At 40.7% G+C, this 19,677-nt stretch overlaps 1 protein-coding gene across 14 annotated transcripts in view; it reads right to left on the reverse strand.

Moving 5' to 3' along the window:
• The window catches only part of LOC126925040 (pleckstrin homology domain-containing family G member 5-like), an 84,478-nt gene that overhangs the window by 32,648 nt on the left and 32,153 nt on the right, over positions 1-19,677 (reverse strand). The window contains exon 2 of one of the 14 annotated variants that reach the window (XM_050740186.1): positions 16,008-18,408. The exons of the other annotated variants lie outside the window; for them this stretch is intronic. Within the exon in view, the coding sequence (XP_050596143.1) occupies positions 16,008-16,052 (45 nt within the window). The 5' untranslated portion in view covers positions 16,053-18,408. The remainder of the gene's footprint in view (positions 1-16,007; positions 18,409-19,677) is intronic. 14 annotated transcript variants of the gene reach the window in all.

The following is a 19,677-nucleotide window of genomic DNA, read 5'->3' on the forward strand; positions in this document are numbered from 1 at the left end:
AAAGTCCTTCGAGTGTAAGCGTTCTTCTCCTACCTCTCCTACCACTGTCGTAACGAGTAAACAGCTAATAGTCCTTTCTTACTACGTAATCGCATGTTGATTTATACCACTTAACTAGCAGGTGGCTAGCCAGATCCAACCACCGGGGCACTATAACCAATAACACGTAACGAGTTTATAAATTCGCCATAATGGTTACTACCGTTCTTGTCAATTAAATTTTACTGTCTTCATTCTCGCCAGCGCAGTTTCTATTCGTTTAATAATTTCGATGTCGATCGTTGTTTCGCTTGTACGTCGTGTTTATCGGAAAACACGTCGCTTGGTTTCTTTGTTTCTTCTCGTGTCACTTAGCAAGAAAAAACAACACGGGACAAAAGAAAAACGGGCCACGCGGAATTGAAGGGCAGTCTCGCGTCATTAACGTTTTGCTGTTTTAACGATAACGGTTGACATTAAGTAGTCACGTGGTATTTTATCGTGCTGCTCTTCCTTCTGCAAGACTTCTATCACCCGCTGACCCGCAAACAACCACTCCGCCGACGCTGCATCCACAGACAATGCCGGGAAAGCACAATGCGGCTTCTCGTGTCGCACAGAGCAGCCAGACTTCCAAGTTTCTTACCTCTTCGGTCGTGCCAATTTTGCGGAGTGAGGCCAGAATTTTCATTAACTTTCACGGAAAATACGGGGCTTCTGTAACTTTCTTCGAGTTTTCTTAGAATTCCACTTGTCATCAGACGGCGTATATTTTACGCAAATTGGTATTTTTACGAATATAATTAAAAAGATGGAACTAATCAGAAGACTGTTTCATTTATTCGATATTGTAAAAAGTATGTTCTAGATATTTCATATACTTTTGCGTATTACGTACTCGTCGTACATTTGTACATTTTTAAACAAATGCATAAAAATCCGTAGTCTATACATCACGCTTCGAACGTTTCAAGAATTTCAAGTTACTTCGTGTTGGTCTTATCATCATGTTCCCAGTGATTTTTCTGTTGATTACTTTTGGAAGAGGGTATGAAGATACAATTACAGGGTCCCGAATGATTCTACAAGGCACCAGACAGGAATATTACAGAGCCTAAAGAGGTACACCGAGCCGACAATTTGATTAAATCCTAATCTCCTGACAGCTGCTATCGAGATCCGGCAACTTTATGTCGTACGGTAATCTCGGCATTTCGATTATTAATATTTCTAAGTACTATGGAGTGCGTTAATTGCTGTTGTATGCGAAATAATAAAATTGTAACGTGTAAACATGATATATATCATTTTGATCGCACGAAGATACAGAAGAATCATCACACTTTTTTATTTTTTACGGGAAAGCAATTTTAAAATTCAGTACGTTATAATTCTAGCATATTCGGTTTTGTGGTATCAGAAAATTTTGTGGAAATCCAACTAAACGGGATTTGGATGATAGCATTAGGTGCGATAGAATAAGAATCCGATTAAAATACAATACTCTTAATGTAACGTTGTTTTATCAAAAAACAATGCCTTTCATATTGAAAATTTCTGGCTGTTTCTGCTTATTTATTATACTTTATAACTAATTTATTTTAATGTTGTATTTCATTATTCGACAAATATTCAATATACGTAACACTCCTACATGAAATATGAAGCAGCACAATTGATTGCCAGAAACGACACGAATTTTCCGAACCGCCTAATAATTTGAATAATGATGGATAAATAGGGAAATAATGATCGAAGCTTATTAATATACGCTTATATTTTCATGTTAATATATCGACTGATTAATTAATTTAAACAAACTCATTACTTACAGTAGAAATATCCCGTCGATAAAATATCGAAGTACAATTTGTCAGTAAGAGAGATTTTTGTATTTTAATCTACGTTCAAATTTCTCTGATTACTCCAAGCTATCAGAATAATGATGTATATGCAAATATCGGAGGACTGAGAATTATAGCGGTGCCAGTCAATTTACCGCTACTTTTCGTGAAACAATATTCCGAGTTTATTATCATAAAAGGTCCATTATATTTTTCATACCATTTCAATCATTTCCTCGTTTTCGCTACTAACAATATTTTTTCACTCCTTTGTTATTATATTAGGCAAATGGTGTTTCGTAACTGTGCCGTGGGATTTTACGCATATTCGTAATTTTCAGAATATAATTAAACAAATAGAGTCCCGGTAAACAATTCTTTTACCACCAATATATCCCTACTGTAGAAATCACTATATTTTGTACGCTTTATATATATTTCATATTACATGCGTTTTGTGCAATTTTACACTTACAACGAGTTTGATTATTTTGTTGGAACTTCAAGATTGAATCTTAAAAAGTCGGAACTTGAAACAATCCCATCTTACTACATTATCAAATTAGACAATTCGCTTTTTCACAAACCGAAGAGAATCGGACATTATCCGGTCGTGGTTTTATCGTTCAACTGAAGACTCCGAGATAAACGAAGACGTTTTACATTGTCGAAATTACATCTCGATAATACGCGAAGGGATTAGTTAATACAAGGTTGAGCCGCAATTGACCGTGGACATACAATGGGGTGGAAAAGAGTATTTTTCATCGTTCCCCACGTTCCATAACCGTCCCTCGTTTATCTTCCGTGCCCTCGAATCGGCCAAGATTGGCGCTGAAGGATACGTCAATATAGCGTAATCTGGTTAAACATTCTAAGCCCGAAGAAAAGAAGATGACGAGGACGACAATGGCGCTACATCCCCCTTGTACTTTTTCTTCCTCCCTTTCTTTTCGTCGTTTGCGATATTCGATCGCCACCGAAGCTACGATCGAAAGAGTCGAGAAACCCTCCAGATGACGAATCAATCTTGACTGTATCTACGCAAATAGTGGCTTGCTTGGCCAGTCGCTTTCGACCGGATGCTATAAACGACTAGAACGAGGGAGGAGATCGAAAAGTCCACCCCCTTCTCTTTCTGGGACAATGGAACGTGGCCATTGAAGGAATCCAGGACAGTCCGGGATATTATCGTTTGCAGTTCCTTTGGATCCTATATTTTATATTCTACGTATTTGCTCTTCCATGGTTTTACTGCTCCAAAGAAACATCTATTTTATTTTGTAGGTTTACTGCCCTCCTGTCAGTTAAAACATTAACGTGTATAACCGACATGTGATAGCTACGTCTTTGAGAGTGCGGTGTAATAAAAACGTAAGATACTTTTTTATGAATCATCGTGGAATCATGAGCCAAGTGTATTTCAAAAGTCTGATTTTTTTAAATTTCATGATTATTAACAAACCCCTTAAGAATCCAAAGCTGCAAGAGTACTCTTAAAAAATTGTAGCGTTCAACTTGTTCTTCTTTACTTCTTAACTAGCCGCTCGCTCGCGGTTTCGCCCGCACAGTATTTGAATTTATGTCTACCACCCACTGTTTGAACACCCTTTAGGAGTTGAATGTTGGAAGACGTTTAAACACGTGCCTGTCTATTTTTAATGAGGAGTTTGTTTGCCTGATTTCAAATCTCCAGCTTTAATGGGCAAAGAGATACGATCGTCCTTTGAGAAAAACAGTGTAACTTTTTTTCACCCCCGTAAGGGTTCAACTTGGAAAAACGCTCCAACACGTGTTTGTTTATTTTTAATGAGGAGTTTGTTCGCCGGATTTTACGTTCTTAAATTCAGCAACTGGCTGGATATGGACATCATATAAAAAAAAGGTTACTCCCTTTGTCCCTTTAGAATACATATTTCCAAAAATCTTTTCTTATAGCATGCCTACCAGGTATGTAAATATGAAACCGGAATTTTTGTATAGGAAATACACGTTTATTGTATGAAAATGATTAAAAATATTTTATTCGAAGTATTGCCCATCGCTAGCTATACATTTTTCCCACCTGTCTGGCAATTGGTGGATGCCACGCCAAAGAAACTGTCGCTCTTTTGAGGCAAACCAGTCATCGAGCCATTTTCGTACATTTTCGTAAGAAGCGAAGTACTGGTCAGAAAGTGCGTGTCCCATCGATGCAAATAAATAGTAATCGGACGGAGCCAAATCTGGTGAGTAAGCCGCGTGCGAAAGTATTTCCCAACTGAACGCTTCGATCGTTTCCTTGACCGGTTTTGCTGTATGTGATGGTGCATTATCATAAAGCAAAATTACTTTGTGTTGCCTTTTTTGATATTCTGGTCGTTTTTCACGTAAAGCTTGATTCAAATCGATCATTTGTTGTCGGTAGCGCTGAGTATTAACGGTTTCGCCAGGTTTTAACAGCTCGTAATAGATCACACCCTTCTGATCCACGTTCTTCGTTTCTCACTTCAAAATTGCCACTTCTGAATTTTTTAAACCACTCAAAGCACTGTAATTTACCAAGAGCATGCTCACCGTAAGCTTCGACAAGCATTCGATGCGATTCTGCAGTAGTTTTCTTCAAATGGTAACAGAAAATCAATGCTGTCCGCAAATGGTAGTTTCCAGGCACAAAATTCGACATGTTCAACGCTATTACAAATTATGCTGTTGTATGAAACTTGCATTGTTCTGAGTCGAAAATGTTTGTGAGATGTCAACAAAGACTTTTGGCATCAATGACGCAGTTTAGTGATAACTACATTATCAGCTAGGGCCATTTATAGGCAAATTCCGGTTTCATATTTACAGACCTGATACGTCGTGAAAGTAATGAATTAGTCACTTTTTCGTTATATATATATATATATAGATTTATGCAGTTGATCAATTACAACTTTGAGTGGGCCATTGAAAACTCGATAAACGAGAGTTTTAAGGATTGTTCTATTTCATCTACACTATATTGTTAAACATTAATTAATATTTTTATTAATACCTTATTAATGCCTTATATTTAACTGATAAAAACCTATCTGGAAGCCAATATCCGTACGTCGTTCTTTAAGAACCGTTAAAAACAAGTATTAATAATAAAGTATTAAGTGTTAAAAAAGATCGTTTTCTCAGCATTATTAAAAACAAGTATTAAAAAGTGCCTCGAGCACTTTCATAAACGAGGAACATATTGAACATGACAGGTAACGAAGGTTTACGGGGAGTTAAACCTTTTCCGTCGTGCTTGCATTAAACATTCAATAATCGTGATCGCCATAAAACGAAGGGAAGGAAAGTAAAGTATCGAGCACGAAGGTTACCCCTGGAAAAGTTTCAAATTTACGAGCTCGTCGTTTCAACGGAAGAGCCGAAAGTTTCACGGCCTAGTAACTTCTCGACAGGATAGCCGGTTCGTTGAGGGAGAAACGGGAAAGTCCAGCTGTGAATGTGACTTAATTATTCCTCCCAAAAGCGCTCCGTTATACGCGACTACGCTGTCGCAAAAAAAAAAAGAAAAATAAAAATAAAAAGAAACAATCGCCGCTCGGACAACGTCGATAACGAACACTGCTGCATAAATGTTCATATTTCGAAGCTCTGCAGAAGTATCTCGTTTGCAAGTCGATATCCACCCAAAAGTGCTTATACAAATTGCTTTGCAGATTGTTGTTTTTAGAACGATACTCCAAATTCAGATATACATATTGATTGTCTTTGGATGGATATCTCTAAATTTCTATGACGCATTTTACAATAATTGATGGGCTGCTTGTACAAATCGTTTTCGCTCTATATGCTGTATTTAAAACGATGCTTCAAATTGATATGCGCGCATCGAATATATTGAAATGGATACTTCTAGATTTCTACGATACGTTTTCAAACAACGATATACTTCTCTGAAATATTCTTTGAAGATAGTATTGGAAATATCCTCGGAGGTAAATAATTCTTTTGCTTTCGAACGTAAAGCAAAATGTTGATAATCCCCTTGAGATTTTCGAAGATCTCACGTTCGAACGCTTTCGTGAGATACTATACGATGTTCATAAAAATATTCAGAAATCTGATTCATCCTGGCAATTTTTAAATTCTCGAGTGTACGTACTTCAAGGATACAAACACAACAATTTTTCCAAATAGCATCGATTGACAGAGGTTGTTCCGTTAGCTAAACAAGCTCGCGATCAACCATTTCTGATTGTTCTCGTTGCTGAAATCTGTCGAACTTTCTCCAATGAAAGCTACACGTCAAACGTTCAAACCGACGTACCTGCTCGATCCGTCGAGGAACACTTGTCCGATACATTGAGCTTTCCCCTCAAGCGACTCGGTTGTTTCGCAAAAACGATTCATATCGATGTTTCCTCGGAGAGACCTTCCCTGTGCTTGTCCTCTTTCACGGCATAGGCAATAAGGCCACCCTTGACCGAATTTATTCTCATTCCCCTTCCTATTTCCGGCATCCACCTCCTCGTGTCATAACAAATCGAGCAGAAAGTTGCACGAAACGATACATAAACTTGATTTCGCTCGACAATTAATCGTGAGCAAACCGATATTTTTCTGAAATTCTGAATATGAATATGAATATATCATTTCCCGAAGCTAAGATTTTATATTTCGGATCTACTGTCTCATCCCATGGTGACACGCCGATGCCTTTCGGAAGAACAGATTTTTTTCTTCGATTCGTTGAATTGACCCGATCGATGATCGAGTTAGGTGGCTTTCATCGACACCTTCCTGGCTCAAGTTCCGGCGAATAACGAAGTAGCTGACGCCTCTGATTAATGATACTTGGCCACGACTCAGAACTGCCTTGTAACACCTTGTAACCGGCCAACACTGCCTGCCGTTTAAGAATTATCGACTCCGCCAGGAATTTGAAACTTTCGTCGCTAAATATTTCCCGAGAGGCCGATGGATCGCTGGAAGAAGTGGGTAGATCGCGAGCCTGATATAGAACCGACCGACGGTAAATATTCATAGAGGCTACGCTGTTATCGTTTAACGACTTCCAGCTACAGCTATTTAACATTATAGCTGCCGACGATTAAAATACCCCGTGATCCTGAATTCGCGGTACGAGCAAGTCAGAAACTCTATGGCAGATTCTATCACTTAAAATAAGTAGAGAGTCGGGGATAATGAAACTACGGGGGAGGTCTCGTTTCTGAGAAAATCGAGTTTCCAAACTTGTCTGTGATAGAATCTCCCCACATAGAGTTTTCGATGTTTTTTTTTTTTCTACCACGAATTTAGGACCGCGGTGTATACTTATTTATGCTATAAAAGAAAAGGAAAGATAGAAAGAGGAGGGATGTACAGCTTTATAGGATATATTGGAGGATCTTGAGAAAGTTTATTGGATCTCGTGTTAATTGATTTCCCGCAGGCGGCTAACATCGATCTAAGTTTTTCATACGAAGAATGTTCCAGGCAACTTTTCTTCTCGAATAACAAAGTTTTCTTTCGTTCTTAAATACCTCGATGGCCATTTCAAGTAGCCGAGAGCGCGGCTATATAAGAGATCGGCCTTTTTCAACTTTCAATGCCATGGGGAGTTGGCAAAGTTTCTTTCCAGGAGTGATATTCGACTATGATTTCAAAATTATTCGATTCCGATACCTCTCGCATCGGGAAGCTCAACACGATTCGATTGTGAAACTCGGGTCTCGTTGAAAATTTCGGATACGAGAGTGGCATTAAATCGAGATTTAACGAGTGCGCCAATCGACGCCAATAGAAACGCAAACCTTTGCCGAACGGCGGAGTTAAAAATAAAAGATCGGTCGAGAGAGACAGCTGCAAAGCGCAGTTTGTGGTCAGGTGTCCGCTTTCTCCATACCGCGAATTTGCAAACGATTGTTCCACGAAATTATCGATAGCCACGAAATTGCAGTGAAAATTCCTTGCGCGCGATTCTTTCTGGCATTTGATTCTTTCCGAAATTCTGTTACAAAGAGTTAAAGGGGAGGATGATCGTGTTATGAATTTTACATAAGCGCAAAATGAATTAAATAGTTATGTCGTATGCTATGATATCAAAGTTGCGCACCTGCGACAAAACACCGTGTAGAACATTAATTAACGCGCAATCCCAGGCAACGCTCGCTGTTTAATTAATAGCGGTAATTACGTGCAATTGTCTAAATGAATTTACGGGACTGTCTTGCTGGATGGCTGTAATAACCCACTTACATACACACACACACATATACACATTTATATTACATTTATATTTATATAATATTTATATATAAAACAAAGGGTTGAAAAATAAGCTTCCTTATAGCAAAAAGATCGAGACTGTGTTGCGAGTATTTTAACTTAAAAATGAAGCTTCACAAACGCGATATATACGTGAGATAATTTTCTATAGTAAATAAATAAATATATTCTATTGTAAATTCCACAGCAAATAGGCAATAAGCTCTTTGAACCACTGTGCGTACAGAATGAAATCTAAACTAAATCGCAGGAAATGGCAAGAAGTCGCAACCAACTCTATTCTATATTGAGATCAGCTGTAGGAGGTTGTAGAGTAATTAATCGATTAATCCCAGCGGATCCCCGCACGTTCCCGCATTGTCTTTCGGAGAATGGCCACCCACGAGACTCGGGACAATTACACGGCCGATGGCGGAGTAGAATCGCTTCCTCGAAACCGAAACAGGACACGCCGTTTCGATTTGATATCATGAGGAACAACGGCGAATTATTTCACGGCGATTTAATTAATGACGGCCGCCGCGCTACGAATTCGTTCGCGAGGTTGTCGCGCAGGCTACGGTGAAATCGCATTAAAACGCTGTATACGCCGATAATGACTTCCCTAAATCGTGCCGATATTTCGCCGCTACCTTATACGCGAGCACGATCTATATGAACATTGGGAATTGGATTATCGATACATCGTGGCTCGCCTATATTGTCTTCGAGGTATTAAAAGGCGAACCGCAGAGATACTGAACGACGAAGTCATGAAATTTCAAAGAACCAGCCTGCAGTTTCGATACCTGCGGTTCTCTTCGGTTTCGTACGATCGGCTCATGTTTTATAGGATCATTTTCATTGCTGTTCACGTACACTCTAATTGAAAATTCAGTTACACGTTGCCTTCGTAGTGGACGTATAGTGCTAGTAACCTGAATGCATTTAAAGTAGGAAGCCGCCGCTTGACGGAACAGTCGAATTTCGCTTAATCAGCCGGTTCTTGTTGTTCCTCTTTCATTGGCAGTGTTTTCAGCGTTGATCAATAAATACTTTGATACACATTTTCGTTCTTTGTACCCGTACTTCGGATTTTTGTCCTTTCGCTCGAACACTTACTGTGCAATCACTCTGAATTTCGAAAATTTCAATATACACGCGAAGAAATAAAGTTATACTCGAGTACTACTTTGCGTCTGCCCTTGTCTTCCGTATGTTGAAAACTTCGAATCAAAGGGTCTTCTAAATTAATGTTTTTGAGACACACAAGGGTATGGATACTTTGATATTCCTTTTTTTCCCCTTTATACGGAATCAAAGAGAGCATTAAGATATCGGAAGATATACGCTAAACTTTAGGAGCACGAAGTCAAAGAAACCTTTATATTAACGTTTTCGAGATACAAATACTTTGATACTTTTATACGGAGAATCAAAGAGAGTATCCATTTCTTAATGGATATCTTTATCAGAAAATTGAAGATAACCTTCGTATCTTCACTTCGAATCTTTGAAACGTATTATGCGACGCATAATTTGAAATATTTCAAAATGTTCGCCTAAAGCTTTAACTGATTTCAGATCATCGAATCGGTATGAAATCCTATGAATTCGAATATCGTTCAACGCGCAAGAATCATTTCTATGATAACACGTTCGTATCCATTTCCCATACTAAATCTGAAACGTATGGCCGTTAGGTACACGTATCTGATATCTTTCGACAGTAGTGAAGTATTTCCTCAGGGGCGTAGAAAAGTACGCTGGCACGGCCGATAAGGTTTGACACCGATGGAGAGGCAGTCTGGAAGCCACGACGGGAGAAGCTGGCAGTGCTTTCGTTGATGCTCAAGATGGTTGGAACCCAGCCAAAGATTATCCCTGGCATCGTTCCTTCGGAGACTTCATAACCGAAATGAGCGAGTTCGGATCCTCCTTGCTGCCGCTATTGAAATCCTTTTGATCCTTTCCAACCTCGGCATCGTCGATTTTCTCTCTGATCGATTTCAGGGATAAATACCGACGCCTACGCGAGCCACGATCGCCCAACGGAATGAATGATTCATAAGCGCGACTCTGTCGGAATTTCAATCTGTTTCCTGCGGTCACTGTTTATCGAACCGACTTTCCACGACCCTTTGCTACCGTCCACTCGAGGAATCCGTGGTTATAGAAGTGGATCGCTCACCAAATTCGTTATTTCGAAGATAGTCTTGTTTAAGTTTATTTTGGGATTTCCCTCTTCTCTTCTCCCTCCTTGTTTTGATTGTGAGAGTTGACGGAGCGATGTATTTCGTTAGTAATATCGTTCATGATGGAGTTTCGTAGAGTTAAAATATCAGAAACTGGAGTGTTTTGATAAAATTATACCCGAGGAGAATTCTCAGATGTCAGAACTATCAGATACTTTTGCAGTTATAGTTTGTATTTTAATATGTCGATGAACCTGTTTGAGGTCTGTTTTAGATGATAGAATTATTCGTTATATAGTACTGTAATTTCAAGCGGCTGTAAGATAGGGAAGGAACCGGGCATGGTCGCTCGGAAAATAGCACGGCGAAAGTGAAAGAGACAAAGGGCGCTTTTCAGTGCATATAAATGGCGTGGTGTGGTTGCTCAAAGAAAAAGAGGAAAGGGGAATACGTTAAGAGTTCCAGAAGTGGTCAATTTCGTTTGAAGTCATATCTGTTAATCTGGTATAATTACTGTGTGTACACTATCATTTGTCATTAACTCTCTTGATAGATTTAATTCTGAAGTCAAAGATAATCTTACTTTTCTTATTTCGTACTAAAGACTGTCTTCCTAATAAAAGAATTTCCTTTATAATACACATCTCTATCCATGACTCATACAATGACAGATAGTTGAAGAAAATATGATATGATTCATTTGATAAATCCTAGAATTGGCATTTATTCGAATGACCATTAGTAGGAAGAGAATCAGTGGGCCAATTTATCAAAAAACACACGTCGTCCTGGAAATATATTTTAGAAATGGATTGAATATAGCGAAACGTAAACTCTAATGGCCATGTAGCTTACGCGTGGAAACGTCAGCGCAGAACATGCAATTATGGTAATTAAGAGATCAATTATTTTACCAAGACGTACTTGGTCTTTAATTAAAACTGGATTGAAGAGACTTCGGTGTTAATAAATCTCATGTCCGCGTCGTTGGTCGCGTTAGAAATCCGTAGAAAAGAGAAATAATTTCGCAGACGGGATAAGTTTCGCTTAGGGTGAAATTAGTTTAGTTGGATATTTGCATTGCAGCCTCGTTTCTTGTAAATACAGATATACGTCCAGGCATTCTAACTATAGCCGATCCCCGGTATCATGTTCTCAAACGCATCCAACCGAAAATTACTCATCCCCGTGGTGTCACGACATCACCCATGTTTCCTGTCCCGTATTGCAGAATCATCGCTCGCGCGAATTTTCAGAACTCCTTCCGTACGGTTGAAACGCGCTTTCACTGAATGAAATCGGACGCCCGATTGTTTAAAACCAAGCGGCCGTGAACGCTATAAACGTCATTTTACATATCGAAATCAGATTCGGATTAAAGACAATATTAAACCGTAATTAAATAACAACGTCCAACAGATACGTATTTGCTCGCGACAAAGAGGTGGGGTAGCTCTGGCTATACCGTTGACGGTATTTCGATTACTATAAAAATTCACAAAAGCTCGGGATAAAGGACGGGAATTGAAATAAAAGGAACCACGTCGACGGCGGAATCAATACAGAGAACATGGCAATCTCGAGTGCGAGGGAAACCAACGACCAATATGTACTTGTGTACTACGCAAACTATAGGTTCGCTTATGGTCGATCCTCGGGAATCATGGAAACCGAGGGAGCCAATGATAATAGGAATTAGCCAAGTTCAGCGTACATCCGGCGCAGCTGGTGCTTGGCTATAAAGTGTTTCGACGCGGGGTGAGGGAGCTGGCTTGAGCGGAGGCTTCTTCTGGAGCGCATAAAACGGCCGGTCATAATCACAGAGACGACTCCATAAATTTTCTTTATGCCACAAAGAGCAGCTCCATCGGTTATGTAATTTGGAATTTCATTGGCGCATTAGGAACGTTAAGTGCCGGGCCAGGGGTAATAATTCTTTCAACTGTTTGTCGGTGGTGGATGGTTTATTGCGAATGGGGCAATACGCGAATACTCGTTCGAGAATTTCACGGCTGACGCAACGTTTTGCTACATGCTCCGCGATGCAATCGAGACGATTATGCTAGCCAACCGACAGTAATTTCGATACACGATGAAGATAATCCCAAGTGGAACGAGTCAACGTTGCGTCCGACGGCGGGTAAATCGGATATTTCTGTCGATAGATTTTACGAAATTTCGAAATGAAAATTCTGAACACGTTGCCAAAGTGAAACACCTAATAGCATTATAATTTTCTTTATATTTCTAAATCCTTTTATTAGAACGAACAAGAAACGAAAAGACAGTCGTCCCCAGTTATTACCAGAGGGTTTTGTCGAGTGAGATTTAAATAATTATGAGAAGGCGACGTGTGCGTCAATAGCAGGGATTTTGCGATTTGCCCTTTTCTCAAGGGGGAGCTTACTTCTACGTTTAAGCAGGATGGATTTTTAATGCGTCTGTTGGAATTGAATAAAGTCAAAGTTTCCTGTATAGAGCTTATAAAAAATTCAACGGTGTGTGCAAAGAACCCGATAACGTTTGACAGTGACTTATAGATCGGTGTGTTTTTAATGTACTCGTATAGACCATCCTCGGTTTCCGCTCGAAACGCGATAAATCATAGTTAAAAATTTTAGTTTACACCTTCACTTTGCAACTTTGTACAAACCGATAAACGATCACCGTCGTATTCAGCGAAGGACCGCAGCTCGTATCATCTGTCTCATTCATTTTTCACTTGGGATCGATAACGGGTGTATGGATTTGGACCAAGGGAATTGTACCATTGACGAGTCACTTCGCTTATTAATAATTGTACGTACATACCCAGAGGTCCGTTCAAATATTTGTCGGGGATGCTATTCGAAAAACACTTTGCTGTAACACGATTTAATTATAATACACTGACTCACGAAAGTATTTGAATACGTGCAACAAATAATACAAATACAAACACATATATTATGTTCATAAAAGGTATGTAGAAATGTTCGAATACTTTCATATGTGATTTACTGCCTGTAAAACTGAACTTAGAAGGAAGAAACAAAAGTGAAAAGCAACAAACAAGAAGTAAAATCTCAAGAGGGGACGTTGTCGTCCCCTCTTGAGACTTAACGCGAAGATACCTACAATTTTCCATGACGTTGAAGTGATCATTTCCCGAAATAAATTCAGAATCGGAATGATTGATGACGCACCCATTACCCGGACAAAACGCGTGATGTATTCGAAGACAAATAACGTTCATTCTTGGAACTTTTATTCGCTTTCGTGAATTCTCTGGGCAAAAGGGGATTCTTTAAGGGGATGAAAATAATAAACGTGGATAAGGATAATGTTTTGTTACTCGGTAGTTCTGACGCGGATATTCTAATCGACAGGTCGATCAATTCGAGTAATGGATAAACGGTTTTCAGATCGTCAATCTACGGTGTACCACCTGCTCGATACCGATCCTGTTTACTTAATTACACGCCTCTCAACTAAACACCTCGATAACGTTTTAATTGTTCGTTATGTGGATAATCGCTTTTCTCAGCTAGAAGCCTGTAAATCGTTTGGATAACGATCGATGTACTTTACGATTCAGCTACGAGTCCGTGAAGTGTCTCGTGAAATGGTGGAAAGCGATTTCGATGAGAAACGATGCTGGCAAGGGAACTTCTTAAAGGCAAAGAACTTAGGTTATAAATTCTAAAAACTGTGAATAAATTTCACAAAAAAAAAGGTTGGAAAATTACTTCAGTAAGTTTCGAAGTGTCACATGAAGCATTAAGATATCGTCGTAGCGTTGAAGAACGAGTCGGAGAGCTTTGAATTTTCGACATACATAGTTGCGGCTGCTTGAAATTGCTTCGCGACACTACTTTATACATGCCACGAGTAGCATCGTGATGATGATACGATACATCAAATTGTTTCGTAACACTCTACAACATAGTCGTAAAAAATGTATGGAGACTGTTTTGTTTATGTTAACGCCGTGGTAAAATATTCCTTTCGATATTCTTGAAATGAACAGCGAGGAGCACCTGCTTCTACGTACCATCGATCTTACTGGATGGTTTATCCCTGGGATGGGTTATACCGTAAGCAACAGTGTTCTTATCCGCGTGCTGCTGATTTTCTAGTCTGATACGATTAACGTGTTCACTGAGGATCCGATCTTCCTTTCTAGTCTGCGGATATTCATGTAAATTTCTAACCTGATAAGTTCTTTCGTCAGTCTTTTTTCAATGCCATCTTGAAATTCCCCTATTTCAATATAAAACGATATGAATAATGGAAAATCAACAAAACTCTACTTATCGTCTATTTAATATAGGTATATTCTTGTAGTGCATTTTGCCGTTTACGTTCAGATCGATGTCACACGTATAACCAAAGGCTACGTACCAACTCAACAAAATCAACATGCTACGCGGTACAACAAATTGAAGCTAATATCTTCAGACTGCTTGCTCTTTTATAACCAGTCCTTATCAGCCATTTTCGTGTAACTTTCAAATGGCTTTTTCAAGCACTACGATCCGAAAGCTGTAATGGCACACACTGTAATCTTTGTTCTATTGCTACTCATGCTGGATCTTCGTGCTTGCACGTTGTATAAGGAAACGGGAGGAACTCGATTACGGTTCTGATAATGGATTTGAACGATTAACGAGGCGGTCGATGAGTTTATGGCTGCTCGAGTCGTGGGCTCGATCGAAAAACAGTCCCATTTCGATCACGATTTCTCAAGGCAATTATCTCTGCTACTAATCAGGTGGAAGTGGGCAGACTTCCGTGCGACTCGCGCGAAACTAGGTCGCCAGTTGGATCACTGCCGCGGAAAGTTTCGAGAATCCTTAGCTTTCATACCGTCTATTTCGGGTCGGAACGCGCGTGCCAGCTGGTAACGCTTTATCTGCTAATAACCGGCGGCGTAACGAATTAATATCCAGCGGTATTATTAAATTCCGCGTTTCGACTTTATCTGAGCACCGCCGCGGGCGACGTGACTCGTGATGGCGCTGAAAGTACGCCAACTACGTTCAATATCGCGCAAAAATACAGAGAGAGAGAGAGAGAGAGAGAGAGAGAGAGAGAGGAAGGGAAAGAGTAGGATTTAGGACTATTCTTCGTGACTGTAGCAACTCTGAAGAGAAGTGTCGTTTTAACACGTTCACTGTCCGGGAGCTTTAAGCGATCACCATTTGTACGTCGCGCGCAGGGATAAAATGCTCAGTGAAATCCACCTTTCTCTATTGCTTGTACGATGTGCCGGTATTTTTCATTAAGCGAAGAAAAGAAATTAAGGACTTTTAAACGTGAACCTCTCCGCAGTCAATTCTTCTTGGCTTTTCGTCAATTTTGTAATTCAATTACACAGGTATAAGCAAGGATAAACAAATGACTCACAGGACAGTGGACTTGTTAAGAATGTTTCGAATGTACCATTCCAAACTCAAGAAACCTCGTACCTTATGTTTCCTCATAATTCCTTAATGATTCCATATACTTATTTAGAATAGGGGCCGATCTTTGTTATTCGTGTCGAGAAAAATTAATCAGTACGTTGATCTCAACATACATTTATTTTAAGCTCGTCAACCAGTGAGACGTCCCCTATTCCAAAAACATAATTGCCCAACCCAAACATCTCCCTTTCCTTGATACAAAACCGATCAAACTAAAAATTCCTGCAACTCGATTCAACTCTTTAAAGAAAACTTTCCCTCTTCACACACTCGCAAAATCCAATTGGTCAGAAGGTCGATGGTTACGGTACCTGAACTCGTCCCATCGGTGGCGACACCACCAGAAAGATTCTCATGGTAGCCTTGAGAAAGTCATCCTGGTTGCGGCTGGTTTCGTGCAGCGCGGCCTCGGAGATGCTGGCGCTGCCCTGACCGGTCTTGCGGCGCACTTTGCGCCTGATGCTGCCTACTAGCCTTCGCCAATCCTGTCCGGAACCGGTTGCGCCAGCACCGGATGCGCTCCCGGCACCGCCACCACCCCCGCCCCCGTGGGTGGGCGCATCCTGGCCCTCCGATGACTTCGCGGGGCTTTGTTCGCGACTCGACCGCCGACTTAGGACACCGCGACCGTCCCTCGCGGCCGATGCGGACACCGTGCCGCTTACTCCAGGCCCCGCCACCGGCTGCGAACCACCCGGGCAACCGTTCACGGCCTCCGTACCCTCAGCACCGGCGAACCTCTCCACGGGCCCGCCACCGCTGGGCCCGGTTGCCCCACCCTGACCGAACGAACCAATCGCGTATCGTCCGATTCCGCTGCTAATGCTCAATCTACGAACCAGGTTCCGCAGGGCACTCCTCTGCTCCTTTTTGGGTTCTTCGTCCGGGCTCCTCTGCTTCGGCGTTTCCGCGCTTTGGCCCAGTTGGCCGATGAAGTAGAGGGCTTCCTTGATGCTCCAGTTTATGGTGATGATTGATGAGTACCAACAAACCGGGTGTCAAAATTAGTATTTGTTGTAGTGGCGGAGATCTTTGAAATTCTTGGGTCGAACAGTATCGTTTAGTATCGTTAGAAAATTCTTTTTTAAGGAAAAGACAAATTTGGAAGCTCCTTTGAATGTCGCTTGAAATCTTTGAGACTTTTAACGTAGGTAGTTCGCGATCGATAATCCGTCTGATCGACAGTGCCAGAAGCCTGTTCGTTGTCCCAACTCAAAGATCAGATAAATTTGGAAATCTCTCTCGCTGTTGTTTCGGGCCTTGGAGACCATTAACGTCGATCTTTCTAACGGATAATCCGTTTGATGGACGGTGTCAGAAGCTCGTGTTCGTTGTTCCAGTTCAGAAACGATGTCTTCAAGCTGTTACTGTGTAATCGGACCAATCGATGTAGTATTGGAAATTATACTCCGGTAGGTTTCTATACCTTTCTAGGGCACCGCTTGCGCCTGGGAAACCCGATTTGTTATTGTCTTCGGAAACTTCGATTCGGATCGCGAAGTATCACTCGTCTCTGTTAATGAACTCCGATAAATTTCAAGAAAGCAACGGCTCGAAATAAAACCAAGAATTCACAGCCGTCGCGAAAACTTTCTTTTATCGGGGAAGATCTCGAGGTCGCTTTCCGCGTTAGCTATCGGCTCTATTGACACCTTAGCCACGTACTTCGGCTTGCAAGTTGATTGCATGGAGAGTCACGTTTCAACGGGACGTTGTATCGAGCGCGTCACAGTTACACACTGCAGTCGACTTTTCCACACGAGACGAAATACGTCTCACGGGTGCTAACACCATTTGCCTAATGTCAATCGTTTGATCGTCATCGAAAAGCAGTACCCCAGGAGGCGACGGAGCCTTTGAATGTCGCTGGTATTGGCTGTGAGCACAATGGATCCTAAGAACAACAGGTTCGTCAGGGCGAATGCGTCCAGGTGGTCGTGACACCAGTTCAGGTCGTCGAATTCGTCGAGTTTTTCGTCAATCGGGTCGTGGCTGCTTTTTTCCGTTTTTCAGGTGCACGAGGTGCTCGTCACGAACGCCGTTTGCTATGGTTCCGGCAGTTCGACTGTTCGACTGTTACCTCGGATCACAATAAATCCGGTGTTTTAAACTTTCTGCGCGCGAGTACCGGCGAAACTTTGGATAGGTCGTTTGAAATCGTAGGTTAAATGACGCGCGGTAGTGACCGCGATCTCCTCGTTTCTTCGAAACGACTTTAAAACCTTCCAATCTTTCGGTGGTTCCTAACTTCTGCAAAATTGAAGGTCAACCGTTTTTACGGGCTACGTCTCGGACGACCGTCCCTTTCGTAATTAACTTTTAATGAAAAACTTGGCGGAATTGTGGCAAATACTCCTTAAAAGCAGGACTCTCCTTTCTCTTTTCTTCTCCTAAGTATCGTAGCAGGGATTATGCAGCTTTCAACGAATGATGTTTTTTAGCTTCTTTTATACAGATTTTTATATAGCGTCTTATATAGCTTTATATTGCTTGCTTAGGACGATCCTTATTTAGAAGTAAGTCGATGTTTCGTTTTTTTTTTTTTTTTGGTGAACAATACGGTGGATCCTTTCTTCGTGAATGTTTAGTCAATGTTTGTTAACTGTGACGTTGATCCAATAACGCAACGTCGTTCTCGTGTTTGCAGATCTTGGGGGATGAGTCGGTATTAACTTTCGCGAGCGACGCGTGGCAGTTTGCGTTGTCTGGCATCTGTGTAATTAACGAATCTAGTGAATGAAAATTGCCCTGTTTGCGGACACGGTGAAATCTGTCTGGAAAATCGAGTCTCTGAGAAGCTGTCCGCGAAAAACTTGTTAATACACCTGCGCGCTTAGCGAACCGAGACACGTGTCGCGACGAGTTGTTGACCTGAAAGTAAAACTACCTTAAAGCGCAACGACTTTCAAGGAAACCCTCCCATCCTTTTAATTATTCAGAAAGCTGCATTCGCGTTCAGCCTGGACTCTTCAAGAATCGCGTGCTCGTACGTTGAATTAAAAATTTGCTTTTATGTTTACGAAGCAAAAGATACACGCTTCATAGATTTTCTACCTATTTTCAGGAAACTTATATTTGCGAATTAGACGAGTTGTGCGAAATGAAGAAATGAAAATTCTCCTCGATTATAGCGGTCGTATCCCATTACAATGCCAATAAATTTCAAAATATTTTGTATAGAACATATAATACATTCATAGAAGATGTCTACAAGTAACCGAATCTTCCGTCATCTTATGCATAAAAATTTTATTTCGCTTTGGAAAGGAAGACGTCTGAGAATTCTGATGAAATTCAAATCTTCCTTTTCGCGTTATCGAACAATCTACGTGCAAATAATATGTAGCGCGGCGAATAAACCGAACGTAAGCGAAGAATAAATTCCGTTGGATGAAACGATCCGATCGTCGTGTATCGCATCGATTCAGCGATTCGTGCCGCTCGCGAGTATGATTGAAATGAAGCCGCGTGGAAAAATAAATCGACCAAGTAATTTTTCCCAACATTTTAAGATGCATACACACGGCCTTGCAAATATGTACGTATACATCGAATATACAATGCTCGTGGTTCTGCATAAACTCGCTATATTGACGTACGCGTATTTTTAAAATCGAGAGGAACTCGAGTACAGCTGTTTCAGCGGAGGCGGGGGCATTACGAATGAATACACACGTTTCGTCCCTTTTGGCGGTGACACGAGTGACAATGATTCGGAAGGGAAATTCGCGTAAGAAAATTGAGAAAGAAATTCGACAATACGAAGATTTATTGTTTTACGGATGTGGTAGTCTTATTCATTAAGGAATTTCCAAGGAAAACTTTCATTACATTTTTTCCACCACTTTGGAGATTAAACATTGCTAATTATTATTTCTTTACTACCAAAATTTATTACAATGAACCTAAAGTAAGGTAATTATTATTCTATTGTCTGGTTTATATTTAGCATATTAAAATTCATTAGTCCCAAGCTCTTAA

The sequence above is a fragment of the Bombus affinis genome, chromosome 15 (assembly GCF_024516045.1).
Source record: "Bombus affinis isolate iyBomAffi1 chromosome 15, iyBomAffi1.2, whole genome shotgun sequence".
Lineage (NCBI taxonomy): Eukaryota > Metazoa > Arthropoda > Insecta > Hymenoptera > Apidae > Bombus > Bombus affinis.